The sequence below is a fragment of the Heterodontus francisci genome, chromosome 27, assembly GCF_036365525.1.
Source record: "Heterodontus francisci isolate sHetFra1 chromosome 27, sHetFra1.hap1, whole genome shotgun sequence".
NCBI classification, from domain to species: domain Eukaryota; kingdom Metazoa; phylum Chordata; class Chondrichthyes; order Heterodontiformes; family Heterodontidae; genus Heterodontus; species Heterodontus francisci.
The window spans coordinates 29,643,872-29,667,707 of record NC_090397.1 but is presented as its reverse complement, the minus strand read 5'-3'; the positions used below and the strand labels follow the sequence as shown (position 1 = coordinate 29,667,707).

The window sequence follows — 23,836 nt, the reverse complement described above, 5'->3', positions numbered from 1 at the left end:
CATTTATATGCTGACAACACTTGCCTCTACCTATCTCCTCCACCATTGAATGCCAGGCTTCTACTACAAATTCTCTCTGCCAGTTCAACATCAAGGCTAGCTGAGTCAAAATTTCCTTCCATTCATTGTTGGCAGCACTGAAATCCTTGTTTTGGCCATCTGCCAGCACTTATATGGCTCTGTTCTCGTCTCCATCAATCTCCCTGGCAACAGTGAAACAACTCCCTCATTTTTGTTTTCAATTCCCTCCATGGCCTCACTGCATTCTGAATCATGCTCTGCACCTGTATGCCCAACACTCACTCTCGACTCCTATGATATTAGTTGTTCTGCATCCTCCATGGCAAATGATTCTTTCAGTAACTACTCTCTGCCACCAGTATTCTCCCCTAAGTTCACCAACTACAGTCTTCCCCACAAAAGCTATCTAAAAACCACTGTCTTTCAGCAGTAATTCTTTCACTCCCCACCTCAAATTTCTCTTGTGCTCAGTATCGACTTTTACTACCTTATTAAGCCCACTGAGATATTGTACCTCGCATCAAGAGTGCTGTATTTGTATTTGTTTGTATTTGTAATGTATTTGACATCATCCATCACATTCCTGTTTCGAATTTCTCCAGGCAACTAATTAGAAAATGGACATCCCTATTGCCCATGCAGCACAGTGGCGCAGTGGTTAGCACCGCAGCCTCACAGCTCCAGCGACCCGGGTTCAATTCCGGGTACTGCCTGTGTGGAGTTTGCAAGTTCTCCCTGTGTCTGCGTGGGTTTCCTCCGGGTGCTCCGGTTTCCTCCCACATGCCAAAAGACTTGCAGGTTGATAGGTAAATTGGCCATTAGCAATTGCCCCTAGTATAGGTAGGTGGTAGGGAAATATAGGGACAGGTGGGGATGTGGTAGGAATATGGAATTAGTGTAGGATTAGTATAAATGGGTGGTTGATGGTCGGCACAGACTCGGTGGGCCGAAGGGCCTGTTTCAGTGCTGTATCTCTAAACTAAACTATAATGTATTCATAAACGCACGATAAATTAAATTGAGATAACTCAAAATGTGACCATTTTGGGAAGCTGCATGGATTTCTGCACTTTTTATCAGTCTTATGAATTTATAAAGGCAGTCTTTGATCTGCAATCTAATTCCTAAACTGCCAACCGTGAAGTACTATCCAGAGGGAAATAATATTCTTCCACTGAATGTTGAAAATATAAATTTTTATGATTTAGCGCTTCTGTAAAATGCCATATAACAGGATCATGCCGTCTGCAGGGGCATGGAGGTCAGTGTGCCCAATTTAGATTACGTGATTTTCTGTCTTACTGGAGGAAAAATTGTGTGGGTCAGCAATTGGTCAAATTTGTGATCGAGGCTCGTCTTGAACGAAACCCTTGCCAGGAGTGCCAAGTCATTAACACATTATTAGGAAAAGAATAAATTGGTGGAATGCATCAAATGGCAATTTTATTTGATCAAATAAAAGTGCAGAAGATCACAAAATCACAAGACAGCTTTGGATGAAGAAAACCTGTCAGCCTATTTCATCTCATCATTGAGAACACCAGCCCAACAGAAGACATCTGTCACACCATGAGTCGAATTTTACACATGACTTTTCACATTTTTAATTGTTTTGTACATTACAAGTTTCAAGGTTGTTTTGAACCATTTAACCTTTCCCAGTTGACTCACTTTAAAAATCACTTCAGATTAAATTCCTGAGGTGATCCATGGTGTGTGAAATAGAAAAAACTATGGAACTCATTGGGATTCAAATACAACTTTGAAATGTTCTTGTTCCCCTTGTGTTGAGTATACGACCAGAATTTTATGCCCCTCGGGAGTGGGCTGGGAGGCAGGGGTGCCTTTCTCTTCGCTTTCCCGCTGCCATTTTACCAGTGGCGGTGGGGAGAGGTGGCAAACGGCTCGCCCATCCCCCCAGGCCAATTCAGGCCCTTAAGTGGCCAATTAATTGCCACTTCAGGGCCTCCTCCTGCTGCAGTTGGCATATTACCAGCGGCAGACAGCCACGACAGCATCTGAGGAACCACCCAGCAATACCTGGTGGTCTCCTTGCAGGCTGGGGGGGGGTGGGCCCTCCTGATTGGGCACCCTGTGCCCCACCAAGGGCCCTCCCAACAGCACGGGCCATTCCCCCTAAAACATCTCCTCCCCCCTACATTATAATCCCCACCCCCTCACCACGGCCCAGTGAATTGTCCGTGGCAAGGCCCGACCCCCACTCACCTTTTCTGGAGCCTCCTTCATTGTTGCTGCTACAGGCTGCGTGCAGTCCCAGCAGTAGCCACCGCTCCCGGTGGCGCTGGGACTGAAGAGATGCCAGCACTCCGACTGGCAGCTCTTGGAGGCGGGAACAGTAGCACAACGGTTAATGTTGCTGAACTAGCAATCCAGAGGCTTGGACTAATGAGCCAGAGACGTGTGTTCAAATCCTACCCCAGCAATATGGGATTTTAAGTCTTTACCAAGGAAGAAGATGCAACCGAAACAATGGTGAGAGAGGAGATAATTCAGAACTAGAAAGGTTTAAAATTGATAAGGAGGAGGTATTTGATTGGTTGTCTGTACTTAAAGTGGATCAGGCACCAGAACCAGATGAGATGCATCCAAGGATACTGAGGGAAGTGAGAGTGGAAATTGCGGAGGCACTGGCCATAATTTTTCAGTCTTCCTTAGGCTCGGGGGTGGTGCCAGAGGACTGGAGAATTGTAAATGTTTAGTTCAAAAAAGGGTTTCAAGATAAGCCCAGCAACTACAAGCCAGCCAGTTTAACTTAGATGGTGGAGAAACTTCTAGAATAATTCAGGACAAAATTAATAGTCACATGGACAAATGTGGATTAATGAAAGAAAGCCAGCATGGAATTCTTAAGGGAAAATCATGTTTAACTAACTTGCTGGAGTTTTTTTGAAGAGAGTGTTGATGAGGTTGGCGCAGTGGTTAGCACCGCAGCCTCACAGCTCCAGCGACCCGGGTTCAATTCTGGGCACTGTCTGTGTGGAGTTTGCAAGTTCCCCCTGTGTCTGCGTGGGTTTCCTCCGGGTGCTCCGGTTTCCTCCCACATGCCAAAGACTTGCTGGTTGATAGGTTAATTGGCCATTATAAATTGCCCCTAGTATAGGTAGGTGGTAGGGAAATATAGGAACAGGTGGGGACAGGTAGGAATATGGAATTGGTGTAGGATTAGTATAAATGGGTGGTTGATGGTCGGCACAGACTCGGTGGGCCGAAGGGCCTGTTTCAGTGCTGTATCTCTAAACTAAACTAAACAATGCTGTTGATGTGGTGTACATGGGCTTCCAAAAGGCATTTGATATAGTGCCACACAACAGACTTGTGAGCTAAGTTATAGCTCATGGCATAAAAGGGACAGTAGCATCATGGAAAATAAATTGGCTGAGTGACAGGAAACAAAGACTAGTGATTAATAGATGTTTTTCGTGCTGGATGAAGGCTTGTAGTGGAGTTCCCCGGGGGTCAGTGTTGGGATCCTTGCTTTTCCTGATATACATTCATGACACTGACCTTGGTGTACAGGGCACAACTTCAAAGTTTGCAGATGATACAAAACTTGAAAACATTGTCAACTGTGAGGAGGATAGTGTAGAATTTCAAAAGGATATAGACAAGTTGGTGGAATGGGCAGACAGGTGGCAAATGAAATTCACTGCAGAGAAATGTGAAGTGATTCATTTTGGTAGGAAGGACATGGAGAGACAATATAAAATAAAGGGTACAATTCTAAAGGGGGTGCAGAACAGAGGCACCTAGGTGTATATGTGCATAAATCATTGAATGTGGTACAACAGGTTGAGAGAGCTGTTAGTAAAGCATTCAGTACCTTGGGCTTTATTCTTAGGGGCATAGAGTACAAGAGCAAGGAGGTTATGTTGAATTTGTATAAGACATTAGTTCGGTCACAGCTGGAGTATTGTGTCCAGTTCTGGGCGCCACACTTTAGAAACGATGTGAAGGTATTAGAGAGAGTGCAGAAAAGATTCATCAGAATGGTTCCAGGAATGAAGAACTTCAGTTATGAAGATAGATTAGAGAAGAGAAGGCTGAGAGGTGATTTGAGAGAGGTATTCAAAATCATGAGGGGTCTGGACAGAGTAGATAGAGAGAAACTGTTCCCACTCATGAAAGGATCGCATACAAGGGGGCACAAATTTAAGGTAATTGGTAAAAGAAGCAAAAGCGACATGAAAAGCTTTTTCATGCAGCGGGTGGCTGAGGTCTGGAATGCGCTGCCTGAGTGTGTGGTGGAGGCAGGTTCAATGAAGAATTTAAAAGGGAATTAGACTGTTATCAGAAAAGGAAGAATGTGCAGGGTTACAGGGAGAAGGCGGGGAATGGCTCTAAGTGAATTGCTCATTCGGATAGCCTGTGCAGACACGATGGGCTGAATAGCCTCCTTCTGTGCTGGAACGATTCTGTGATTCTATGTGCTGGTTCATGGAAGATTTAATGTTTGATTATGCAGATTAACTTTATCAGAAACTTGAGCTGTAACCTATTCAGCGCATTTTGGGTGCAATTTCCTGATCGCTTCCAAAGTGGCAAGTCTACCTCCCTAAATCCATTTGCGGTGCAATAATGGTTTGACCTAGCAAAAATATTCTGGTAATGGTTCACATGTTACATCATTCCCCCATTGTGTCAGTCGCCACGTTCACAATACATATCAAAAAGCCAGTCTAGTAAGAAGCCTGATTATGTATCTTGTTACTGTTATTTGCATTCGCCTTCAGCAAGAGAAGTATAACTGTGATCGGATCCTACCAGTATGCAGTATATCTGCTGCCCTGGAGAGGACGAGAAGACGTTAAAAACTCTTCTCAATCATTAACCTTAACTAATATGAATTCCTTTTAGTAGTTGCAGAGGTAACATGAATTTAAAGAAAGGACGATAATTAAAGTCAATCCAGTTTGTGAATCACCAACCAATATCCCTGCTGTCAAAGTAAATTGCAATCCAATAAATGTGGCATACTATAATACACACTATAAATTAAAAATGATCCTTTGTGAAACATACTCCCACCAATAAATGGAAAAGATTCTAGCTGATACAAAATGCTGCCTTTTCTAAGCACAGGATTCTACTTCTGTACAACACATAGTTATAACTTGTAGCATAATGGAGCCTACATCCTGACATTTGACAAAATCTGGAAGCATGAATATAATAGCTCCTTTCAAAAATTATAAAGCTTTACACAATTCATAATTAATCATGAACACACCTTAACTTTACAGGATCACTTAATTTAATTAAGCCATAATTTCTTTTCTCCAGAGCCATGGCTTCAAATTACAACTTCGGAATGCATATTGAAATTAATTTAGCAACAATATTCTTAAACCAGGCCATTTCATATTGATTAATTCAGATTTCTCTATTTATAAACAACATTACATTATCTTAACTAGGCATGTTAATTCCATAGAGCAGAGCAAGTCATTTTAGCCTATGTTATAATTCTGTGTGATAACATTTGCCTACATCAGTTTTTAAATCCCTTCGAGAGTGACACTTGGGTAGAAATTTGTCTGGGGCCATTTATAGTCCTGGAATTGGTGTCACAACATGGGAGGCTCGAAGGTAGCCTGAAATTTGGCCTCGCAACGCGATTCAATAACTTAGACGAGCTACCAGCATTTGTAGGAGGCTTGCCCATTTCAGCACATGAATTTTAGGCTGCTTGCCTTGCTTGGGTGGAGAGGGAGGAAAGTTGGGCAGGAAAAGCTAAGTGGGACAGGCTGCTCAGAGTAGGCCAGTTCCTTGGAGTGGTGTTAGGCTTGTTGCATCTGCTAATGAGGGACCAAATGCCTGCTTTAAGTGGCCAGAGGCCTGCAAATCGTCCACACCCAATATGAAATAAGATATTTTTCAGGCATTCCTGGGGCATAGGACATAGAGCTGCAAAATTGATCATTTTTGCCCCTGTTTTCAGGATAGGAAATGGGCCCGGGGGCAACATGAAGGTGAATGCGGCCCAATAGATGACCCAAATATACACCCCAGATTTAATCCCAAACAGGAGACTGCAGAACTTGTTTGGAAGATTATCTAAGAAATGAAAAAGCCATCATAGTGGCAGATAAAAATGCATCAGTTTAGGAACAAACAACCATTTTCTTGTCATATATGTATCTCTTCAATAAGTAGAAATTTTGTTTTTTTTATATCAATACTTAGTATTAACATTTTATTTAAATAAGAAGTGAAATATAGTCAAGCAAGCATTCATAGTGTACATCATGCCAAGAATGCCCATTTGACCATGGGGATTTTATGTGTAAATGTTTTTATTAACCACTTCCTAAATATATTTTCAGTTGTGGAAGAATTCAAGATGGTTATATTGTTAGCAAACATCAACTATATTTCATGACTTAAGTTCTTTTAAACATAAGCAAATATGCATCCATGAATAAAATGGCAAAACTCCTGATGAATGTTGCTGTGAATGGAAATTGCCAAGTTACGTCATTCAGTAATTATTAATGTTAATTATTAAATTAGATTTCTGACTGCCAAAATATTGGAATGCTATTTTTATTTTGCATTACAGTTGAGGATCTGAAACATCTAAAATTACCCCGTTGTAAATTTAAAACGAGGCACTTAAAATGAGAAACTACTGAGTACCAAAAGTGGGAGCATACACTGCCTTAAGAATTGAAACAAAAACAAAAATTACCAGGGTCACACAGCACTTGACCCATGATGTGTGGAAGTTTGCAGTCAGAGCCCTATGGTTTGGAGATATAGATAAGGTGCTTTTTAAAAATTTTGCCTAGTTTTGCAAACACTGCTATAAGAAATGGAATGCTTTGACTCCATTGCCAAATCTTATATTGAACTTTGTGCTGCCTCTGATCAAAGGTGGCAGTTAACAAAATGTTCTTGTAGGAGGCAGTCATGTTGTTTCTGATTTGTTTATAAATTTTTGATTTTCTCTGTACATGAGCACCTCTATGAATGGAAAGTAAATATACGTAACACTAAATAATCTACTTTTTACCACTCTCTGTACATATCTAATTCTGTTTTCAGCTCCTCTCGGTGTTGTGCAGTAGGTTATTACCAGGGAAATTTATATTTTTTCATATTTCTTAGATTTTTTTTCGATGAGTCATAGTGTGTTCATTCTGCTTCAGGAACTATTGCATTCTAATAACCTATATAAATTCAGATCCTAACATTTTCCACACATGTACTGGGAGGGCTAAACGTTTGCACTAAAATAAAAAAAGAACTGAGTTGATGAGTCAAAAAGAAAGAGGGGAACAGTAAAGCTAATGATAAATTGTTTAAAATTAAATACATGGTTTAGATTTCAGCTGTCATAATTAGCACATTTAAATTCTGTGCATCATGTTTGTAGATTGAAGTTGTAGCATTGCATTAAGGGCGAATTGAAGAAGACCCAATCATAAAAGTTGATCCATTACCATTATGGTTCTCAAATGTCTTCCATCAAAAAATTCATATAGCCTTTTGCAATCCCATGTGTTATGGATAGTGTCTGTAGAAGTAGCTGGCGAGGGCTAAACGCCTTGGATCAATATTTGCAGTGGGAGGTTCTGGCAGCATTCTTTCCCACGCCAGAAAATTTTGAACTTCAAACTTTGAAAATGCATCAAATAATTGAAGTTACATTTTCACATAAATGTCCAATGACATGCAATTTTCTTTTGGGCGAAGAGTTAATTCAGAGAAGTTTAAAAATGCTTTGGTGCTGAGTGGGGACTAATTTTTGAAACTTCCTTGGAAGCTTTATGGTCCATTCTGGGTAATGAAACAGGAAGCAGCACAAGACTTTCAGAAACGTACAATAGGTCGTTGCTTTATTGCTAAGGGATCTCACCACAGTTGTCATCCAGCATATTTGCTGACTCTTTCCAAAACAAAATACTGGATTTTTCCACTTGGGGGGAGTCCAAACTGGAGGTAATAAAATAAGATATGTCATTAAAAAGTTCAATAAGGAATTCAGTAGAAACTTATTTACTCAGAGTGATTGGAATGTGATACTCGTGGATTGGTTAAGGCGAATAGCATAGATGCATTTAAGGATAAGTACACAAGGGAGAAAGGAACGGAAGGATATACTGATAAGGCGAATAGAAGTTGTGTGGGAGGAAGCTCATGTGCATGAACACCGAGGTAGATCAGTTGGGCGAATGGCCTGTTTCTGTGCTGTAAATTAAAGGCCGGCTCGGGTCTGCAAATGAAACCCGACCCGAGCCCGGCAGAACCACATCCAACCCGTCCCAAGTCCTTTCATTTTTTCTCGCGCCCGACCCGACCCGACCCGACCATCAGTTAACCTAGCTTCCGTTTATCACTTTGTTGCTTATCTGCACAAGCTTAAAAAAACTGTAACTAAAGAATCTTTCAAGTCCAAAAAGTACATTAACATTGGAGCCACGTACCAGAGGTGGTGATAGAGTGTGTCCGACCCGAGTCCGAATGCCAGGTCTGGAAGAGCGACCCGACCCAAATCTGACACACGTCGTCGGGTCCCATCAGGTTCGGGTCGGGTAGCCATGCTCTACTGTAAATTCTACATAACATCTCTGTAATTTAAGTGCAGATTTTAAAATTCTTTCTATATTTCTGTATTGCACAACAATTTCACTGCATATATTTTATCTCCAGGATGGTACGCAGATATCTATGTACCTTACATGAAATAAAACAGGACTGGCCGCCACCAGAGTGATCTGTAATCAGTGTAATTGGAGCTGTCATATAATAATTCTGATGTGGCAATTTGGATTCATAAATGTACAATTAAAGTTTCTATAGATTTTTGAAAAATTCTTACCAGGTGAAACATGGTGCCAACTACAGAGCTTTATAAATCCTATTTCTGCAGCTTGCTCCCTTACCCTCAATTTCATTGTCCCTCTCATTGGTCGTCTTCAGTTTCAGAGCAGGTTCAATGTTCTTCCATATTAACAGAATGCTAAGTATTCAGTTTGAAATTCAAACAAATGGGAGGTAGCAGCAGGTTAGTTGTTGTATTATCTTTTCTAGACGACTATAAACGAAGCTGAAGGGCGAAAGGTTTAGAATGCAGAGCTTTAATGAAGACTTGCTGTTGCTCCAGCTTATACATGCTAATTGACTGTGCTAGAGAACTGAATTATGTGATATTGCACATTTCCTGTGATAAGACATATTAACATAAACATATATTTAAGTGTCCATATTTAACATACTAACAAATACACTATCACAACAGTCAGGAGGAATAAGGTAGCAGGTGGTAGAGTCAGATGGACAAGGCAGCAGGTAAGTAGAGTCAGGAGGGAGAAGATAGCAGGATGGTAGAGTCAGGAGGGAGAGGATATCAGGGTGCTAGAGTCAGGAGGGAGAGGATATCAGGATGGTAGAGTCAGGAGGGAGAGGATATCAGGATGGTAGAGTCAGGAGAGAGAAGATAGCAGGGTGTTGGGGAGAAGGTAGCAGGATGCTAGAGTCAGGAGGGAGAGGATATCAAAATGGTAGAGTCAGGAAGGAGAGGATATCAGGCTGGTAGCGTCTGGATGAAGAAGATAGTAAGTGGGGCAAGTTGGACAGAAGGTTTTGTGACAGGAGGGAGGCAGCTGGTTAAATGTCATGGCAAGTTGGAAACTGGCAGTTATTTTCATATCCCTCAATGTATCCCATGCCATACCTTGTGTCTCATCACTGGTGCACAGCCCATGCTTTGAGAACCAGTACAGATGCAAACTGATGTCTAACACAGACCACTCAAGGTATATTGCAAAATAGAGGACGCTCTTGTGGTTGGAAGAAGTTTGCATAAAGCAGCAGTTATTAGTTTTCTCATTACTGATGGGCTTTCCTGCTTGGGTTTATTAACTTATTTAGGATAGATGCAGTGTGTGACATTCATGTGTAAATGTAAAGCATTGAGATAGCAAATCCATTTACAAAGTTAAAATACATATTTTATATCCTGAAAGGGTAGGGAATTGAATTATTTCACTCTTTTAATTCGTATATAGATTTGGTAACCAGAAGTTGCAATTTGATTTGAACCGATATTGAAATGCAGCATTGCTTTTGTAAGTTTGGTTATAATGCCCTGAGAGAAAATTGTTCTGCTTCTATAAATGATTTAACGTAAAATATCATAATGTTTTGCTCCTAATTGATTTTGATAGATTGCTGTTCTCACCACCTCCTGCTGCTGGTATATGACGTATGTTACCACTTTGAATAATATAAGGATTTATTTTATATATTCATTCTAAGTTCCTTTCTTTTCCAACAGCGAGACCGTCCATCTCCTCCAATAAACCCGCCACAGACAGACGAGGAAGAAGGAGAGAAAAGCTGTGGGCCAGCAAGACTATGGGAAGCACTCACTCCCTGTAACGGCTGCCGACCACTTGGCTTTCCGATTTTAACACAGGTTGATATTTTTACTTTCTGTTTAATATTTTCCTGCTGCAACAACACATCCATCAAATAGATAGTTATTCCAATAAAATAATCATTTTTGTTCGAAAGTAAGTCCAGAAAAGGATACGCTGAGTTCAAAATAGGAAGGCCACGAAATTCATTCATGAAATGGCGCTGCACAGACTTACTTCGATTCTCCGGAGACAGACAGCGCCGCAGGCCGCTACCTGCGCAGCCTCTATGGCATCCATCTTTTGTATGGGTGCACACAGCTGTGTCCCCTGTGTGCGCCCGAACACACGGAAATGACACTATCCTGTTATCACGCAGCCTAACCAGCTGATGTGATGCCAGGATACCGAAGTTGGACAACTCAGGTCGTGACAGATCTGCATTGTCCATGCTTAAAAGAAGAAGCGTGAAATAGCAAGAGATGGGCCCTGCAGTAGAGTTCCTTCAAGGGTCAGGCATCCTGAATGTGGGCAAGTAAAATTTATGGAAGTTTTTCTATTGTAAAGTGTCTGAGAGTACTCTGAAGTGTTTTTGGAGGTGTTTTGGTGCATTGGTTACCACATCCTCAAGGATGGCTGAGGAGAAAGTGACCTATCGACACAAAGACTGCAACAGGTAGGGGGCAGCAGTGGCAGTGTCCCTGGGTGGTCAGCACAGCAGGTTGCACAGAGGATACAGAGAGGACAAGCTCCATGCCGTGCCCTCTGCGAATTTGGAGCCGGACTCCCCCATACTCCTTGACAATGGCAGGAGGCTGCCTGGCAAGTCAGACATTGCACCCAGCATTGTGGTGTGTATGCCCATTCAGCACTGTCCTGCAGGCCGCCCCATTGAGATCCTCATCGGAGTCCGCTGCAGCAGTTCTTGTCTGCCACCCTGTCCTCCAGTGAGCTGGCAAACAAGCCTTCCTTTAGCCCGACCTGTTTGCAGCCTACTTGTGCCCAGTGGCTTACCATGTGCTGATCCCAACTCTATGCTAGCCTCCAAGGTAGGTGTCGTGTCAATGTTTGAATTGGCAGCTGCGAATATCAGATCATGTGAGGCCTCTTCATCACTGCCTGGGTACCTGTAACTGGGCAGGTGGCAGTTCTTGGGTGTCTGAAAGCAGGAATGCAGAAGGGGAAGGTTGGTGTGTGGGAAGTGGGGTGGGGTGGGAAGCAAGAGGTCCATGGTCACAGCACCTGCAGCTGGCGCTTCATGGCGGATAGCAGGATGAGGATGTGATGTAAATCTGGAAGATGTCATCATCCTCAGTGTTCTGAGCAATGTTGGATGCTGGAGGCACCATCACAACTGGCCCCATGATGCTGAGAGCCATCTCCTCTGTAGGGCTCAGGAGATGCAGATGTCCTTGTACCCAACTGCCTCTGTTCTGCTCTGCCCCCTTCCAATGTGTGCCACTTTGTCCTTCAAGAGAGTGGGCATTATCAGTGATTGTGGACTACTGTGTTTGATGATATGCCTGCCATAGCTGAATAGTTGGAGGTATGTGGAGGTAATGAGCGATAGATGTGAGGCTGGCAGCATTGGTAGATGTATGTCTGTACGGTCAAGTATCTGGATGTTAGGCGAGTGTCCTGAGTACCAGGAACTGCTGCTGGGTGGTGCATTCAGCAGTGTGAGAGGTTGGTGTTGTGGTGGGTAGGAGATGTCATGGTCACTGGCCTTGACCAGCAGCATGAGGTCATTAGATTTATTGTGCCACTGCTTCCAGGGTGTCAGGAGTTGACCATCCTGCCCACCAGCTCCCTTCTGAGGATAATCCTTGAGGGGCTCCTGGCTCCCTGTGGAACCATGGCATCTCTCCTCCTGCCCACCTACACCATTAATATCTCCAGCGCCACATCTGTCAGTCTGGATTCCTGTGGGTGCCCAGGTGTTCACTTTGCAAGAATTTACATTGCAACAATCTTTTTCTCCACCTTCCCTTTAAAAGGCAACCTGCATTTAAGAAAAAGCAGGCTGCCTGTACAACATGATTAGCTAATAATGCCACGGACGCCCCCTGCAGTGTGCACCATAGAAGCATAGAACCAAAGAAAGATTACAGCACAGAAGGAGGCATTCAGCCCATTGTGTCTGCACTGGCTGAAAAATCTAGCCGTCCAATCTAATCCCACCTTCCAGCACCTGTTCCTTAGCCTTGCAGGTTACAGCACTTCAGGTGCATGTCCAGTAACTTTTAAATGAGTTGAGGGTTTCTGCCTCCAGCACTGTTCTTGACAATGAATTCCAGACACCCATCACCCTCTGGTGAAAAGGTTTTTCGTCATGTCCCCTCTAATCCTTCCACCAATCTCCTTAAATCTGTGGCTCCTGGTAGTTGACCTCTCTGCGAGGGGAAACAGGTCTACTCTATCTAGGCCTCTCATAATTTTGTACACCAAAATTAAGTCACACCTCTGCCTCTAAGGAAAACAACCCCAGTGGATCCAGTCTTTCCTCATAGCTGCAACTTTCAAGCCCTGGCAGCATTCTTGTAAATCTCCTCTGTCCCCTCTCCAGAGCAATTATGTCCTTCCTGTAATATGGTGAACAGAACTATACACAATATTCCATCTGTGGCCTAACCAACATTGTATACAGTTCCAGCATTACATTCCTGCTTTTGTATTTCATACCTTGGCCAATGAAGGAAAGTATTCCATATGCCTTCGTCACCACTCTATCTGCCTGTCCTGCCACATTCAGAGTCCCGTGGATATGCACTCTAAGGGCTCTCACTTCTTCTACCTCTCTCGGTAGCCTCCCATTTTTTGTGTATTCCCTTGCTTTGTTTGCCCTCCCCAAATGCATAACCTCACACTTGTCTGGATTGAATTTCATTTGCCACTTTTCCTCCCACTCAACCAAACCATTGATATCATTTTGGAGTCTACAGCTATTCTCTTCACTGTCAACTACACGGCCAATTTTTGCGTCATCAGCAAATTTCCCGATCATGCCTCCCATATTTAAGTCCAAGTCATTAATATTTTATTTATTTAAAGATACAGCACTGAAACAGGCCCTTTGGCCCACCGAGTCTGTGCCAACCAACAACCACCCAGTTATACTAATCCTACATTAATCCCATATTCCCTACCACATCCCCACCATTCTCCTACCACCTACCTACACTAGGGGCAATTTACAATGGCCAATTTACCTATCAACCTGCAAGTCTTTGGCTGTGGGAGGAAACCGGAGCACCCAGCAGAAACCCACGTGGTCACAGGGAGAACTTGCAAACTCCACGCAGGCAGTACCCAGAACTGAACCCGGGTTGCTGGAGCTGTGAGGCTGCGGTGCTAACCACTGCGCCGCCCAAAGTCATAATCATACAGCACTGAAACAGGCCCTTCGGCCCACCAAGTCTGTGCCGACCAACAACCACCCATTTATACTAATCCTACATTAATCCCATATTCCCACCATTCTCCTACCACCTACCTACACTAGGGAAAATTTACAATGGCCAATTTATCTATCAACCTGCAAGTCTTTGGCTGCGGGAGGAAACCAGACAACCCGGTGGAAACCCACGCGGTCACAGGGAGAACTTGCAAACTCCACACAGGCAGGACCCAGAATCAAACCCGGGTTGCTGGAGCTGTGAGGCTGCGGTGCTCGCCACTGTGCCACCCCGAAATTTCACCATCTGCCATGGTGGGATTTGAACCCATGTTCCCAGAGAAGTAGCTGGACCACTGGGTTACCAGTCCAGTTGCATTACCACTAAGCCACCGCATCCCCACAAACAGCAAGGGTCCCAACACTGAGCCCTGTGGAATGTCACTGGAAACCGCTTTCCATTCGCAAAAACATCCGTCGACTACTACCCTTTGTTTCCTGTCACTGAGCCAATTTTGGAGCCAACCTGCCACATTCCCCTATATCCCATGGGTTTTCATTTTTCTGAGAAGTCTGCCATGCAGCACCTTTTCAAATGCCGTGCTAAAATCCATGTAAACCACATCCACTGCACTACCCTCATCACTCCTCCTTGTTACTTCCTCCAAAGCTCAATCAAGTAGTAAGACATGACCTTCCCTTAACAAATCCTTGCTGACTATCTTTGATTAATCCGTGCCTTTCTAAGTGGCTGTTTATCTGTACCTCAGAATTGATTCTAATAATTTACACACCACCGAGGTCAGACTGACCGGTCTATGATTATTTGGCCTATCCCTCTCACCCTTTTTAAACAATGGTATAACATTCGCAGACCTCCAATCTTCTGGCACCTCTCCCGTATCCATTGAGGATTTGAAGATGATCCTCAGCTCATCTGCTATTTCCTCCCTGGCTTCCTTCATTAACCTGGGATGCAATCCATCCGGCCCTGGCGATTTATCCGCTTTCAAGGATGTCAGAGCCTCTAGCACTTCCTCTCTCATTATGTTTATCGTATCTAATATTTCATACTCCTCTTTTGCTACAATGTCTACCTCATCCCTCTCCTTTGTGAAGACAGGGATAAAAAACCCATTAAGAACCCTGCCCACATCTTCTGCATCCATGTTTAAGTTCCCTTGTACATCTTTGATAGGCCATACCCTTTCCTTAGTTATCCTCTTGCTCTTAATGTATTGATAAAGCATCTTTGGGTTTTCCTCGATTTTTCCTGCCAATAATTTTTTATGTCCTCTCTTTGCTTTTCTAATTTCCTTTTTTACTTCACCCCTGCACTTACTATACTCATCTTGGCTTTCTAAAGTATTAAGTTTTTTGTGATCGTCATAAGCTTTCTCTTTCTTCGTTAACTTACCCTGTAAGCTTCTAGATAACCAGGGGGCTCTAGATTTGGCAGTACCACCCTTTATCTTTGTGGGGACATGCCTCCACTGTGACTGTAGAATCTTGCTTTTGAACGCCTCCCACTGGTTTGCCACTGATTTTCCTTAAAGTAGTTGTATCCAGTCTACTTTTGCCAGATCACCTCTCAGTTTTGCAAAATTTGCCTTCCCTCAATTTAGAACTTTAACTCCTGTTTCATCTTTGGCCTTATCCATGATTATGTTAAAACTAACTGTATAATGGTCACTATCTCCAAAATGGCTACTTCATCCACTTGCCCAGCTTCATTACTGAAGATTAAATCTAGAATTGCGCCGCCTTTCGTGGGGCTTGTTACATGCTGCCTAAAAAAGTTCTCTTGAATGCAGTTCAAGAATTTTGTGCCCTCTGTGACCTTCACACTGTTTGCATCGCATCACGGTTGATATTGGGGTAGTTGAAATCCCCAACTATTATTGCCCTATAGTTTGTGTACTCAGAAATTTGCCTACATATTTGTTTTTCTATCTCCCTCTCACTATTTGGGGGTCTATAGTACACTCCTAGTAGTGTGATTGCCCCGTTTTTTATTGCTGAGCTCCACCCATATGGCCTCATTTGATGATTCATTTAGCATATCATCCCGCCTCACAGCTGTTATTGATTCCTTAACCAATAATGCTCCCCCCTCGTTTTTTGTTGTCCTCTCTATCCCGCCTGAAAACTCTATATCCAGCTGCCATTCTTGCCCCTCTTTAAGCCAAGTTTCCATTGTAGCAATGATATCGCATTGCCAGGTGTCTATCTGTGCCCTCAGCTCATCGGCTTTATTTTCTATACTCCTTGCATTTAAATAAATACCTTTGAACATTGCCAAATTCCTGTGCCGCACACTTTTTAATCTTTGCTTCTTCTGTCTTTCAGTCACTCGCTAATTTTCTGCCTCTTGTTCCCTGCCCTGAATTTGTCCTATCTGAAACTGCCCTCAGGTCCCCATCCCGCTGCCAGACTAGTTTAAACCATCCCCAACAGCACTAGCAAACCTTCCTGCAAGGATATTTGTCCCAGTCCTGTTCAGGTGCAGACCATCCGGCTTGTACAGGTCCCACTTTCCCCAGAACCAGTCCCAGTGCCCCAGAAATATGAAGCCCTCCTTCCTGCACCATCTCTCCAGCCGTGAATTCATCTGGTGTATTTTCCTATTTCTATACTAACTAGCAGGAAATGGGAGTAATCCGGAGATTGCTACCTTTGAGGTCCTGTTTGCTAATTTCTTTCCTAACTCCCTAAACTCAGCATGCAGGACCTCATGCCTCTTTCTTCCTGTATCGTTAGTACCAATGTGGACCACGACCTCCGGCTGTGCACCCTTGCCCTCCAGAATGCCCTGTAGCCGCTCGGTGATATCCACGACCCTTGCACCAGGGAGGCAACATACCATCCTGGAATCACGTCTGCGACCACAGAAACGCCTGTCTATTCCCCTAACTATGGAATCCCCTACCACTGTTGCTCTCTTGTCTTTTCTGCTCCCTCCCTTCACAGCTGAGCCACCTATGGTGTTCTGGCAATGACTCACGCTGCACTCTTCAGAGGAACCCCTCTCCCATCGGTACTCAGAACTGAACACCGGTTAGAAAGTGGGATGCCCTCTGGGGACTCCTGCACTACCTGCATTGACCACCTTGTCTGTCTGGCAGCCATCCAGTCCCTCTCTGCCTGTGCTCTCTTAAGCTCCAGGGTGACTACCTCCTGAAATGTGCTATCCCCATAGTTCTCTGACTCGCACATGCGCCACAGTGACTCTAACCACCACTCGAGTTCCGAAACCCAGAGCTCAAGTTTCTGCAGCCGGTGACATTTCCTGCAGGTATGTTTGACAAGGACACATGGTGCATCCATGACTTCCTACATACCACAGAAGGCACATTCCACTTGGCTAAGCTGCCCTGCCATACCTTAGCTTTACAAACTAATTATTGCTAATGTACCGTGGCGCAGTGGTTAGCACCGCAGCCTCACAGCTCCAGGGACCTGGGTTCGATTCTGGGTACTGCCTGTGTGGAGTTTGCAAGTTCTCCCTGTGTCTGCGTGGGTTTCCTCCGGGTGCTCCGGTTTCCTCCCACATGCCAAAGACTTGCAGGTTGATAGGTTAATTGGCCATTATAAATTGCCCCTAGTATAGGTAGGTGGTAGGGAAATATATAGGGACAGGTGGGGATGTGATCGGAATATGGGATTAGTGTAGGATTAGTATAAAAAAAAAATGGGTGGTTGATGGTCGGCACAGACTCGGTGGGCCGAAGGGCCTGTTTCAGTGCTGTATCTCTAAACTAAACTAATAGGTAGAATAACTTACCAATTTCTTGCCAGTCAGCTTCTTCCCCTGTACTGTGGAGACTGGAAAGGCAGAAAAGAAAGAGACCATTGTGTAGAGCCTGCTGGCAGCATTGAAAAAAGAATCTGGCACTGGAGACAAAGGTAATGGCACTGAAATCATGCAGGTGAGAGGTGGGTAGACCAATTTTTTGTCTTACCCACCTTGATCTGAAAGGGCATGTGCACGCCGTGTGTTGTGTCCCTTCACCCAGAAATCGGCCGGATGACTTTCTCGCCTGAAGAGTTTAATTTTGAATGAATTTTCAAGATGTTGCCATGAAGTTTCAAACAGACTAATCTCATTCATCTGTGAGTCATACATAGTCAGGAGCTCTTCTGTGCAAACTGGAAGTGGTTTTGCAGCTATGATCTTACTCTTTTTATAAATGTTGCTGAACCCGATGTAGAGCACTCAACTACACTTCAAATGCTACATCTTATGTCATCACCAAATCTACCTATCTCCACCTGCATAACATTGCCAGCCTTCAACTCTACCCAGCCATGCTGCTATGGAAATTCTCAATGTCCTTGTCCCCTCTCTTCACCAGTTATCTCTAATTGCCCCATTTCACAGCTTGTATCCTATTCTCGATATAGTTCCTCATATGAATCAGCCCTGGCCTCATTCATGTCCTCCCCCTGCTCCTCTTCCCCAGCATGTTGATTTTAAAATCCTATTCTTTGTCTATAAATCTTTACAAGGTATTACCTACATTGCCGTTGCAACTTTCTCGAGCCCTATGTACCAGTCACACTCCCACTCCCCTGATTCTGGTCTACTGTGGAACTTACAGCTCTCACTCCTTTAAGCTCTATTTTCTTCCCCATCCCGTGCCCCCTCCTCCACCATCCCCATTTCTCACAACATCTCTCTACCTTTTCAAAAGCTTTCCCAAACCTTATCTATTTGACCACACATTAGTTACTTCTGCAAACTCTGCCCTAATTCTTGTGCAATATCCATTCTACACCACCCCCCGTCCCCATTCCTGTGAGATAGTTGGAATGTGTTGCCATATTAAGACCACTTTATGAGTGCAGGTTATTCTTTTATTGTTTCTAACCTGGTCTGACATTTTCTAAAATTCAGGAAGCTCCTGAAGGCATCCTGATGCACTAAAAATGCTTGTATTGGTATAGAAAAAGAACAACAAATGGCAGGAAATGTTGTTTTGGATTCCTTTTCTTCACATTATTTTTTCAAAGTATCATTGGTATAAAACACAATTTTTATAAACGTTTCCCTTTATCTTTAGTTGTTTTATAAGGATATAATTGACAATGAGCAGTGTTTTACTAGGCAGTAAAGACATTTCAACCACTATCACTGCTGAGCTGCAGACGTCATAATATACTTGTATTTTTCTAGTGTTCAAAGTTAGAAACAGACGAGCAAGCTAAGTGCAGAGAGGAAGGAAGCACCATATTTGGGTATAGATGGAGACTGGTCTGTAGAGATGGTAATGAATAAAAACTGTGAAGCTGAACTACCTGCAGGTCTGACGTAGGAATAGTTGTGTCTATAAAAATGCTAAAAGCACAGGACAATCTTTCTTTAACTCTTTGAATGCTGTCGTAGAATTTGTTCATTAAATTCAAAAAATACCTGCTTAAATCATTTCAATTTATTCAAAACCTATTAATAACAAACACATATTCTGTGCCTTTGTACATTTCTTCAGTTTTACTTCATAATCAATGTTACAGATTTTGTATAAGATTAGTGAAAACTATAAGACAACAGAGATGCATATTTTGGAAGAGGCAAGGGGCTTGAAATGAGTTCATACAGTGTATGGAATTTGAGGTGAATGAAGTGGTGACCAAATACCGATTCTTTCATTTATGATACGCAACAACAGTTAGGGTGTTAAAATACGTTTAGCCTTTTCATCAAGTACTTGCCAAGCGAAGGATTCATTAGTAATGTCAAGAACATCACTCCCACACAGTCACACTACAGTGAATACATAAGGGATTCTAATACGTATTCAGGAGATGAGTAATCAGCAGGAGCTAATGATACCCTGCTGTACACTGATGTAAAATGCTCATATTAAAAAGAAACACAAAAGGAAGTATGCAACTGTTTTTTTTAAAGCCATTGTCAGAGTTTCTTCTATCTGAATGATGAAAGAAAAAATTATTGATATTTTCAACACATATGGCTGTACTTCCTTACTGTACAGACTCAGGAGAAGTAATTTAATGATTGTAATGATGAAAGGTCACTGACCTGAAACGTTAACTATGCTCTCTCCACAGATGCTGCCTGACCTGTTAAGTATTTCCAGCACTTACTGTTTTTATTGCAGATTTCCAGCATTTGCAGTATTTTGCTTTTATCACACGCATCCTGTTCCCTTTCAGCATTTTCTTCTCCAGCTTTTGTGTCGTCATATTTATTTGTACAGGATGATTTACTGTTAGCCACACAAACACCTTAGGTACAAGATTTTTTAACTTTTATAAGATCATTGCAAAGATAAAAATTCAAAACAAAATATGCACAGTTTCAAAATGCTTGCTGAAGCCAATCCACGTTAACTTTGCATTATTCTCTCTACCTCAATAGCAATATTTTATTTATATTTGGAACACCTTTGGGTATTTTTAGCTGAGAGAAAATTGGCTACAAGACTAATATATATTGAAATTCAGCAGCATCAGTAATTAACTCATAAATAAAATGTTTCAAGCTCAATATATATCATAAATATTCATGGCAAATTATTTATAATCAAATCTTACCAGCTACTTATCAGGAAAAATAATATTTTAATTTTCTAGAAAGTACTTTGGTATTTTAGGAAGTAAATGTTTTTCCCCCTTTAATTTGGTACTGAACTCTATACTGTTGGTCTGATATAAAGAAAAATTAGTTTACCAGAATTATTTGTCACTCTAATCACATTATAAAATCAGAGTGGCTTTCATAGCTTCTGTGCTGGACTCCCATTTCGAGAGCAGGACTTTGAACCATAGCCCTCTGATGAGCATTTGAACTTGGCTGCTGTCATTAATTACTTTTTGCTCGCTCTTGGCCATGCTGCTACATGCCAACAGCAATAAAATAAAGAGTGGAATGAGGAAAGTACATCGGTCTTTATTTACCATCCTCCATGCATGATAAAAGCTAGGCCCAGCTTGATAGCTTCTGGCAAGTGTTTGAATTTAGCATTCACTTAAAAAGAAAAATGACGTCAGACACTTGCAGTGCTTTGTGGGGTCTCCTGGTCCAACAGCCTGTGAAGTCCCATGACCTACACAATGTGAAATAGAATTACATAAAATTTACAACATAGAAACAGGCTAGTTGACCGAACTGGTCTATACTGGTATTTATGCTCCACATGTGCCTCCTCCCACACATCTCGACCTATCAGCATAACCTTCTATTCCTTTCTCCCTCATGTACTTACTTAGCTTCACCTTAAATGCATCTATGCTGTTCACCTCAACCACTCCATCTAGTAGCAAGTTCCACATTCTAACAATTTCCAGGGCAAAGCGGTTTCTCCTGAGTTCCTTATTGGATTTATTTGTGACGATCTTATATTATTACCCCTAGTGTTGGATTCCCTGACAATTAGAAACATTTTCCCTACGTCTACCCTATCAGACCCCTTCATAATTTTAAACACCTCAATTAAGTCACCCCCTCAGCCTTCTTTCTTCTGGACCAAAGGACTGCAATCTGTTTAGTTTTTCCTGATAATTATAACCTTTCAGTTCTGATAGTATTCAATAGCATTCATTTAATTTACCCCGCTAAAATATTGGGTTCTATGCTCCTAAAGTCATATACCTAATGTCAAATTGGATCAGTTCTCTAACTTATTGCTGTTTGTAGGTCAGATGAGATAGTATTTAGCAGTTTGCATTTTCTTTTCAGGTTTCTATTTTGGGACCAAGGGTGTCAGTTTGAGTTGACGCATTTCAAAAAATGTAATAAACGATCCAAATAAGACTCCAGACATCAGCACTAGCACTGACTAAAAAAGCTTACATTATGAGGACAAATACAAATAACTTGCGCCTTCATGGTGCCATAGGTAAAAATCTTGGAGAACTTTGCAATAAGAAGGAAAGAGGTAAAGTGAAAACATGCATGGAGAAGAGTAGCAAGTGTGGAACTAAAGGCATGGTCAAAGAGAAAGTTTTTGAATGTGTTTACCACCTGTTTTGTGCCCCCACTGAAGTTCAATTTTAACCCAAATTAGTGTTCACTTAAGTTGGGTTTGATATAACCAGTGGTTCCGAGCAAACACAAATATACTGCCTGCATCCAGTATTTGCATCAACTTATGCCAAAGAATTAAAACCAAGTTCAAAATGCAATAGCTCCTTCCCTATTGCTGATAGACATGAAAATATGCCTTAATTATTCATTACCTATTACCTAGCACCAAGCCATTGGTTCATGCTAAATATCCTGAAAGCCAAATGAAGGCCATATCCAACCCTTTACAGGAAGAGGCCTTGGACTGATAGGACAGAAAATGTTTTTGTATGCTTAAGAATTATCAATAAATGCAATTCCATTTAGTATGTTTCATCAAAGTCTGTGATTGCTTTTCACCCAGTATCTTATTTATTTGTATGCATTATTGCCACTAAACATTATGTTTGTAGTTTCATAGTTTTATCCATATAAACTCAAGATTACTTTGCTGACGAGCATGCTGTACTATTGTTTCATCTAAAACATATTTCCTCTCTTGGTTACATGCTCCCATACTAGTTATAACATATATATCCACATTAAATATAAAGTGTTAAATATATCTGCCACAAATATATCCAGTTATTTAATACCTTCTAGATATGCTTGTGTTGCTCCTTATTATTTGCCCTGCAGTCTATTTTACCATGTCACTTACTGCACCCTCCTCCAAATCGGAAAGTTGCCATCCTGATTAAAGAAAAATGTATAAGAAATTGTAGTGGAGCAAATGAAGTAAACTGGCCAAAAGAACATTATATTACAAATCAGGATCATAATGCGAAATGCATGCAGCTATCATAATTCTGGTGGATGCATATGATGATTCAAATATTAATGAGACTAAAGAAAGATCTTAATGCACTAGTACTATAAAATAGCCAAATTCATTTCCATTTTAGATAAGGCTACTGCAATGTGATCTGTAGACTCCTGCACCAGTGCACTGCATTCTCAATCAGAGGATCTGAGTGGATCAACTAAACTAGTGGTTATCAGCAATAAATAAGAAGAATGTTTAACACATCTGCTGAAGGGAATGCAGCCAGTCTTAAAGTAGCTTAATGCACAACAGTAAAATCAAGCTAATAATGAAGACCTCTAGTGTGGAGGAAGTTAATTCTTTTCTTAATATAGTGCTAGCACATCTGTGTTGCCATAAAAGTCAGGGTAAATGTTGTATCTGTAATCTTTGTGCCTAGCTTCATAAGATCACTGGTCCATACATTATATGCATCATAAATAAACCTAAGCACTGGATAGGGGTGAATATTGATAAATTCAGTGGTCTTTTCTCATCTGTGATCTTTATGTTCTTATGCCAATATTGTGATTGTCAACTAGAAAACTTAATGATGGTTGAGCTGCCAAACATTTCATTGAATTAAACATTTTCAAGTTGTTGCTTGACAAGTGCAACTTTATGGGTTTACTTAGAGTATCAAGCAAGATGCTATTTATCATTTCAAATTCTGAGATAAGTACCTGTCACCTAGCTACTTCATAATCATTTTACAATTTAATAGAAGCTGAGTTATCAAGAAATGAAGATCCTTCATACAAAATGTCATTTATCATCTTTGTATTAAAAGTTCTGGTCAAGTCAAGCCAAGTCAATAACAAATAAGCTGAATAAAGCAGCAAATGCAAAATATTCGTTTCTAAAGTCGATTGAATCTCAAGTTCCTTTCGGAAAACCAAATATGTTTTCACCTAACTTATACATCATTTTTTCTGGTCTACAGGCCACAACTTATATGAAGTTTTACACTTCAAGGCAACATATGTTGCCTTTTGCAAAAGGTTTTATGCATGATAAGTACAGCTGCAGAGTGTGCTGACTACATCTGTCAGGGTGTGTGGTGGAAGCTCCATATGCACAGTGACACACTAGAGTTGGGTGTGGCTCTGTAGTGCTCAATTTTCATGCAATGTATAAGCTGTGATGATGATCTTTGCAGACTGTGGATGAAGTACAAATGTGGCTGGTAAGCATTAGCCTCCTGA

General features: G+C 41.9%; 1 protein-coding gene across 17 annotated transcripts in view; it reads left to right on the top strand.

Moving 5' to 3' along the window:
• The window catches only part of anks1b (ankyrin repeat and sterile alpha motif domain containing 1B), an 831,451-nt gene that overhangs the window by 495,658 nt on the left and 311,957 nt on the right, over positions 1 to 23,836 (top strand). For all 17 annotated transcript variants that reach the window (XM_068059073.1, XM_068059064.1, XM_068059059.1 and 14 more), the window contains one exon: positions 10,322 to 10,462. In XM_068059073.1, coding sequence (XP_067915174.1) covers positions 10,322 to 10,462 — 141 coding nt within the window. The remainder of the gene's footprint in view (positions 1 to 10,321; positions 10,463 to 23,836) is intronic.